The sequence below is a fragment of the Haplochromis burtoni genome, unplaced genomic scaffold (genome assembly GCF_018398535.1).
Source record: "Haplochromis burtoni strain Fernald_Lab_line unplaced genomic scaffold, NCSU_Asbu1 Contig_282, whole genome shotgun sequence".
Classification (NCBI taxonomy): domain Eukaryota; kingdom Metazoa; phylum Chordata; class Actinopteri; order Cichliformes; family Cichlidae; genus Haplochromis; species Haplochromis burtoni.
The window spans coordinates 334,961-343,395 of NW_024582643.1; the positions used below are offsets into that span (position 1 = coordinate 334,961).

At 45.3% G+C, this 8,435-nt stretch overlaps 1 protein-coding gene across 1 annotated transcript in view; it reads right to left on the minus strand.

Moving 5' to 3' along the window:
- LOC102314310 (NACHT, LRR and PYD domains-containing protein 12-like) overlaps positions 1-8,435 on the minus strand; it is a gene marked incomplete at its 3' end in the record, with an annotated part of 12,419 nt that overhangs the window by 2,347 nt on the left and 1,637 nt on the right. The window contains exons 2-5 of the mRNA XM_042227802.1: positions 7,150-7,432; positions 6,993-7,049; positions 3,255-5,103; positions 136-309 (exon numbers count right to left, since the gene is read on the minus strand). Of these exons, the coding sequence (XP_042083736.1) occupies positions 136-309; positions 3,255-5,103; positions 6,993-7,049; positions 7,150-7,423 (2,354 nt within the window). The remainder of the gene's footprint in view (positions 1-135; positions 310-3,254; positions 5,104-6,992; positions 7,050-7,149; positions 7,433-8,435) is intronic.

The following is an 8,435-nucleotide window of genomic DNA, read 5'->3' on the forward strand; positions in this document are numbered from 1 at the left end:
AAAAAATCGTGATTCTCATTTTATGCAAAATCGTGCAGCCCTAGTATTTACCTTTTAGTTTAAAGAATGGTCAAGTGTTTTTATTATAGAAATAAAATTGAATTAACTGTATGTAAAGCAACATTTAATACAGACCTGAGAATTTCCAGTCTACACTGTAGACTTGCCAGTCCGGCAGAAAGGAGTTTAACTCCTGAATCTTCTAGGTCATTGTTACTCAGGTCCAACTCTCTCAGATTAGATGACGGTGAGCTGACAACTGAGGACAGAGCTTCACAGCTTCTTTTTGACAGATTACAGCCACTCAACCTGGAGGAGAGTTAGTGATAAATTGACCTGTACATCAAATACAATCAGATCCATATTGACTGGAAAGAAGTTTTGTGGCCCAGTGATATCTGTTCCCTAATTTTTCCCAGCAGATAAAAGGTTAATTCCAAGTGTTAAACTTGTATTGGGCACCTATTCATTAGAAGTATCAATATTCAATATTTATGCTCTAAAATATAAAACTTTAGATTTAACTGTTGTACTTTATTTTTAGCATGACTGCATGCTGGTTTGTTGAACCATTTCATGATTGTTTAATTTCAATACAAAACTATAAACAAACCCTTTGACGAATAGACTCCTAAATGAATTGCAGCCTGGCAGGGCTCAGCCCAAAGCAGGGGCATTGGCCCACCCCCTGTAGGCCCACCACCGACAGGAGGCACCAGAGGGGTTGGGTGAAATGTGTGCTGGGCGGCAGCCAGGCGTAGAGATCCTGGCAGACTGATCCTCGGCTACCAAGACTAGCGTTACCCCTCTGATGGTAAAGGAGCCTATGCTAGGTTGAGAGGTACCGGCAAGATATAGTCGGGCTCACCTCAAAACACAGCTTGAGCTCCAGAACCCGTCTCCTGGAGAGGGACTGGACTCTCTCTCAGTCTGGTGTTACCCTTGGTGAGAGGCGGTAGGCTGGGGTGGGTATCTCAGTATCCCCTCGACTTGCACCTGTATGTTGGAGTTTTTCCCAGTGGACGAGAGGATTTGTTATTCGTCTGTACTTATTCACCAAAAGACAGTTTTGAGTACCCAGCCTTCTTGGAGTGGGTGGGGTGCTTGAGGGTGCTCTACCTGGGGACTCTGTCATCTCACTAGGAAATTTCCCCACTCATATGGGCAACAACAGTGAGACCGAATGGTGCTGTGTTATTGGACTGCGTAAACCACAGTTTCGCAATAACACCATGTTTAAACATAAGGGTGTCCAGAAGTACTCGTGGCACCAGGATACCATAGGCCACAGGTCAATGATCAATTTTGTAATTGTATCATCAGGTCTATGGCCATACGTTCTGGATCCTTGGGTAAAGAGAGGTGCTGAGCTCTGCTGAAGCACCTAAACATATAGTAAGGGTGCACTGGGAATGCCTAGAAGAGGCCCCTGTCCACAAGATCTTCAATTCCCACTTCTGGCAGAGATTTGGTAGCTTTCTGAGGGAGACTGGGGACATTGAGTCTGAACGGACCATGTTCAGCACCTCCATTGCTGAATCTGCTACACTGAGCTGCGGTTGCAAGGTGATTAGTGCCTGTCAAGGTGGTGACCCCCAAACCTGATGGTGGACAAGGGATGGTAGTGAAGGGAACCCCGGCTGAAGGAGTCCTATCGGGCTTGATTAGCCTGTGGGAATTTGGAGGCAGTCAGTAGGTACCGAGAGGATAGGTACCGAGAACATGACTCTGGCACTGGCTGAAATAAAACCTCAGAGGAGATTTTATAAGCCATCGAAAAAGCCTTTTCGATTGCCTCGAAATTCTGTCAAGCCATCGGGGGGCTCAGGAGGGGACAGCGGTGCACTACCTGATCTGTGTATAATACAAGTGGAGTGCTGCTAACTTCGTCTAAGTGGGCGACTGTGGTTCAGGGGGTTGGGAAGCTCATCTTGTAACAGGAAGGTTGCCGGTTCAATCCCCATCTCTGTCTGTCCTGGTCGTTGTGTCCTTGGGCGAGACACTTCACCTACCGCCTACTGGTGTTGGCCAGAGGGGCCAATGGCGCGATATGGCAGCCTCGCTTCTTTCAGTCTGCCCCAGGGCAGCTGTGACTATAATTGTGGTTTGCCTCCACCAGTGCGTGAATAAATACTGGAATTGTAAAGCGCTTTGAGTGTCTAGAAAAGTGCTATATAAATGCAATCCATTATTATTATAAGTAGATTGTCAAATGTCAATGAAATCTTGGGACGATGGGGACAAATCGTCCATCACCAGGAGTAAGGTCACTAAGGCAGTTAAACAACTCATCGCAGTCATGGAGCACTGAACCAGCTCTTTACCCTCTCAAGGATAGTTGAATGTGCATGGGAGTTCACCCAGCCAGTCTACATGTGTTTTCTGGACCTGGAGTAAGTAAGCAGTAAGTCGCACTTGTTCCCAGCAGGTACCCTTTGTCAGCGGTTCTGTTGGTAACTTTTATGGACAGAATTTCTAGGCGTAGCCAAGTGGGAGAAGGCTTCCACTTGGGCAGCCTCAGAATCTCATCTCTGATAATGTGGTTCTGTTGGCTTCATCAAGTGGTGGCTTATGGCTTGCAAGTTTGAGCCCATGGTCCTCAGCAGGAAAAGGGTAGAGAGCCCATTACGGATCAGGGACAAGTTACTGCCCCAAGTAGAGGAATTTAAGTATCTTGAGTCTTAATAAAGAATGAGCCACAGATTGACAGACGGATTGGTGCTGTGGCTGCAGTGATGTAGACACTCTATTGGTCTACTGTGGTGAAGAGAGAGCTAAGAGTAAAAGCGAAGCTCTTGAATTACCGGTCAGGGTTCAGGGATCTGACAAGGATGCCTCCTGGGTGAGGTGTTCTAGGCATTTCCCACCAGCATGAGACCCCAGGGCAGGCCGAGGACATGCTGAAGAGATTATATCTCTCGGCTGGCCAGAGAATGCCTTTGTGCTCCCCTTGACAAGCTGGAGGAGGTGGTTGGGGAGAGGGAGGTCTGGGCTTGTCTGCTTAGGCTGTTGCCCCCTGCATCCCGGCCCTGGATAAGTGGAAAAATATGGTATATTCAAACTGAAATCCTAAAACAGGACACCAAGTGCCTCAAAGGTAAAATCCTTGGGTTTCTGCATCTGTACATGTTAAGCATGAGGTAAGCTAAATCTAACACTACCCAAAATGGTTTGGTAGTTACACCTACTGTAGGATCATAGAGTTTGGAGTTCCAATTATTTTTCAATATAATCTTTTGTGTCTGTGCACCTACAGAACTTTTTTGGAGGCTTTCACCACTGGAAGTAACCTGAGAAGAGCTTCCTCTGAAGGAGAGTATTTCTTCAGGTCAAACACATCTAGATCTTCTTCTGATGATAGTAAGATGAAGCCCAGAGCTGACCACTGAGCTGGAGTGAGTATATCTGTGGACAGACGTCCAGAACTCAGATACTGTTGGATCTCCTCCACTAGAGAACAGTCCTTCAGTTCGTTCAAACAGTGGAACAGATTAATGCTCCTCTCTGCAGACACATTCTCACTGATTTTCTTCTTGATGTATTGGACTGTTTTCTGAGTGGTCTCTGAACTACTGTCTATTTTCATTAGCAGGTCCTGTAGTTTATCCTGATTGGTCTGCAGTGAAAGACCCAAGAGGAAGCGAAGGAACAAGTCCAGATGTCCGTTTGGACTCTGTAAGGCCCTGTCAATGGAAATCCTGTGGATCTTCTTTGAAGATGTTTTACTTAAAAGCAGTTGAAGATTGCGCATTGAGGGCTGTGGTAAAGGCATCACATTTATGTTACTGTTATTAAGCGACATCCTCACATAAAGAGCAGCCAGAAACTCCTGAACGCTCAAATGGACGAAGCTGAACATCTTGTCTTTCCCTTTCCTTCCTCGATCTTCTTTGAAGATCTCTGTGAACACTCCTGAGCACACCGAGGCTTCGCTGAAATCAATGCCGCTCTGTCTCAGATCCTTCTCATAGAAGATCAGGTTGCCCTTTTCCAGCTGCTCAAAGGCCAGTTTTGCTAATGACTTAATGTATTGAATGCTCTTCTCTGGGCCATACTTTTCTTTTGTCCGATCAATCTGAAACACCAGGAACTCTGCGTACATCTCAGTCAGAGTCTTGGGCAGCTCTCCTCCCTCTCTGGTTTTCAACACATCCTCCAGAACTGTAGCAGTGATCCAGCAGAAGACTGGGATGTGGCACATGATGTGGAGGCTTCCTGTTGTTTTGATATGGGAGATGAGTTTGTCAGCCTCCTCCTTACCTTTGAATCTCTTCCTGAAGTACTCCTCTTTCTGTGGGTCTGTGAACCCCCTGACCTCTGTTGTACTGCTGATAAACTCTCGAGGGATCTGATTGGCCGCTGCAGGCCGTGTGGTTACCCAGATGCGAGCAGAGCGTAGCAATTTCCCATTGATGAGTTTCCTCAGCAGGACATCTGTTTTAGTTGCCTTTGTTACATCGACAGAGCGAATGGCTTCAGAATGAAGGTCGAGATGAAGGCGGCTCTCATCCAGCCCATCAAACACAAACAGAAGTTTGAATTTACTCTTGTCATAGTTGGTGATTCCTGATGACTGAACATCTGTAAAGATGTAATTAAGAGCCTCCTGTGGGATGCCTACAGTTTCTGGGATGCATTCATGAATGAGCTCTGCCAAACTGAACTTTTCTCCCTTCAGAGGATTCAGCTGACGGAAGGTGAAGGGGAAAACCAGATGCACATCTTGATTGGATCTTTGTTCAGCCCAGTCCAAAACAAACTTGTGAACAAGGAAAGTTTTTCCAATTCCTGCGATTCCATTGGTCATCACTGTTTTGATGGGTCTGTATTTTCCAGAGGGATGTTTGAACATGTCTGTGGGTCTAATAGGTTTCTCTGGCTCTGCTGGCTTCCATGCCTTTTCAATCTGCCAAACCTCATGCTGTGTGTTGATATGTACATCATACCCAGCTGTGATGTACAGCTCTGTGTAGATATCTGCCAGACACTGTTTATCTTCTGCCCAACCTTCTTGTGCGCACATAAACTTGTCCTGGAAGTTTGATTGAAGCATCTGTTGGTAAGATGTGATGGGGTGAGGCTCTGGTACTGGAACCATCACATCTGTGTCAAATATGCAACATGGAAAGTGTAAGGTGTATATCTACCATTAAACAAATCTAGAAATTAAGTTATTTCAATCTTTCCTTGCACATAAAAAGTCTTCAATAATCAGGACCCATTATATCGCAAAGACCTTTCACTATTCCACTAGAGTACTTTGAGAAACAGGCTTACTTGTGGTTTCCAAAAGTAAAATGGTGGCAGAGCTGCCAAGCCATTTTCCTACATAACTTGCTCCTACTTTGTGACAGCCTAATCTGAAAAGTAGAGAGGATAACACTGGAGGTAAATTCCAGATGTTCTACTTTGGTGTAGAAGGAAGAAAACTGGAATAGGTGTAATCTTGAAGGAAGAGTATGTGAATAGTTTTGTGGAGGTAAAGAGAGGATCGTGGGTTTGAAGCTGGAAATGGAAGGGGCGGTGTTGATTGTCAGTTTGTATGCCTCACAGGTTGGAGTTTAGAGGAGAAAGAGGAAGTCTGGTGAAACCTGGATGAAGTGGTGGATTTCATCTAAATGTGAAAGAGATCCTGCAAGGTGGTGTTAGGGGAGGTTTGGATGGTGGATGACGGATATCAAGAAGAGAAAGTGAGTGAAGGAGAAGCAAAGATGAAATGCTGGATGTTAAATAAAAAAAGAGTTGCAGAGTTCAGGAAGGGGTTGAGACAGAGAGAGGTGGCAAAGGCTTATGGTGAGCTGCATGTGAGGTTGGACACTAAGGATGGAGAAAAGGAGTTGTACCCAATGGTAAGAGACAGACCAGGATGGGAAGCGTGTGCAGCAGGTAAAGGTGATTAAGGATGGAAATGTACCTATGAGTAATACGACTGTGCAGGAAATATGGAAGGAGAACACTGGCAAATTTGTTAATAAAGAAAATGACAGAGAAAGGAGGATGGATGGAGGGCAGTTAGTAAGCAGGATTAGTAAAGAAGACAAGTGGAGGTATGGAAATGTGTAGAAGAAAGGGCAGTGGACCTGTTAGCCACAGAGTTTAAAGCAGTCTTGCCTGAAGAGTGGAGAAGAAATGTGCCGGTACTGATTTCCTCAAACAAAGGTGATGTGCAGAGCTGCAGTAACTACAGAGGGATAAAGCTGATGAGCCACACCATGAAGATATGAGAAAGAGTTGTTGAGGCTTGGTTAAGAAGGGGAGATAATCAGTGAGCAGCAGTGTGGCTTCATGCTGACAAAGAGCTCTACAGATGTGACGTTTGCTCTGAGAGCGTTGATGGAAAAGTTTAGAGAAGCTCAGAAGGAGCTTCACTTTCTTTGTGGATCAGAGAAAGCAGGTGATTGGCTGCTGAGAAAGGAGCTGTGGTTCTGCACGAGGAAGTCAGGAGGGGCAGAGAAGTGTGTGGAGGTGGTGCAGGACATGTGAGGACAGAGGTGAGGTGTGTGGTAAGATTAACAGGTGGGTTCAAGGTGGGGGTGGGATTACATCAGGGATCAGCTCTGAGCTCCTTGTTTGCAGGTGGAGTAGAGCGTGGAGAGGTGGAGGTATGATCTGGAGAGCAGGGGGATGAAAATCAGTAGAAGTAAGACAGGCATGTGTGGATGAGGGGGAGACTGGTGCAGAGGTCAACATGAAGGAGCAGAGGTAGTGAAGGTGGATGAGTTTAAGTACTTTGGGTCAACCATCCAAAGCAACAGAGTGCACAAGAGAGGTGAAGAGGACAGTCCAGGCAGGGTGGAGTGGGCGGAGACAGATGTCAGGGGTGATTTATGACAGAAGCTAAAGAGTACACAATAAATACTAATTCTATGAGACCAAGATAAGAAAACAAGCTTCTTATGAAAAATGATTAATGTATGTTAGTCTATTTTGTTATTCGTCATAATGACAAACTCTACAAACCAGTAAAATAAAATAAAATCATGGCTACTTGCCTTCAGTCTGAGGAAATCCTCTCTTCTGTGAAGTCTCCCCACAGTTGCTGACGTCCGCTGACAGGCAGTGATTTTGAGTGTTAGACTGATTTAACCTGCACTCTGTGAAACGTTTTCAGACTGCAGTGACGCCATGTTTGGTTTTCTTGTAACTTACCTTCTCGTCCTGAGCTGCTGGCACACAGACTCTGCAGCAGGTCATTCCTGCTTATCCTCTCTAAAATCTTCTTAGCCACCTCCACAGCTCCAGGAAGCCTGTAGGTTTGCACCATCAGGTCGACAGTGTCCCACCTGTTTGTTGTCTCCAATCGACTCTTTTTGATGGTTGGGAAGCTTTGAAGGACGTCAGCTTGATGTAGGAGCCACTTGAATTTGTTAAACTCTTCATCTCCCAAATCCTCCAGAGTACTTAACAGGTCCTCTGACGTCATCCCTGATCCCTGCTAAAGGAGGAGAATATTCTCAGCAGGTATTTAACATATTTGTTGTTGGTTGAGAATAAACACGACGTCTCTGCCGTTGGTGTTCGAATAAACATTTTGAGTTTTAATTTTGGTGGTGTGGACTCATGGTTCTGTCTTTTGGATTTCACAGATGATTTTAGTTCGTGCTCATTATTACTTAGATTTCCTAGTTCTTGGTTTCTGAAGTTCACTTTTGCTTAAAATAATATGCAATAAAACAGTTTATTTTATGTGTCTATAACGTATTCATCGGGTTTGCTTATACAGCCTTGAAATCCCTTCACAACTATGCACATGCACATGGGAGCGTGGAGTATTTGCCCTGAAGCGACAGGCACTTCAATCCCTGTCCTGCTACAGTGAGAGCTCGGCTTGCTCTGCTGGCAGTGAGTCGGTTCAGTTTTACTTATAATGCACCAAATTACAACAGCCTCAGTGTTTGCAATGTGAAGTTTGTCACACATTGTGTCTTCTAGCTAAAGGTAAAGCTGTTAAGTTTAACAGGGATGAGAGCCAACTGGCAACCTGTCCAGGGTGTACCCAGCCTCTCACCCTAAGACAGCTGGGATAGGCTCCAGACCCCCACAACCCTGAAAAGGATAAGCAGATGATGGATGGATGGATGGATGGATGGATACTCAGATATTGACATACTTTCGCCCGCTCTGTCAGCAAAAGCTGAAAATAAAAACTATAATGCAAAGTAGTCAATGTACAGCTTGTTACTGTCCCCTCTAAATAATTCAATGCACAGCCATTCATGCCTAAACTGCCATTTCCCTCCCTGGTGTCATGTGACTCGTTAGTGTTAAAAGTAGGGATGGGTACCGGTGTCCGGTGCCATGATGGCACCGGTTCTGACATAAACGGTAGTAACCAGACCGAAAAGCAGCGCACATTTCGGTGCTTTATTTCGGTGCTTTTTTTCCTGAGCTGTGATACACTTTAGATTCTAGCCAATCATTTTACGTTTCCGAGG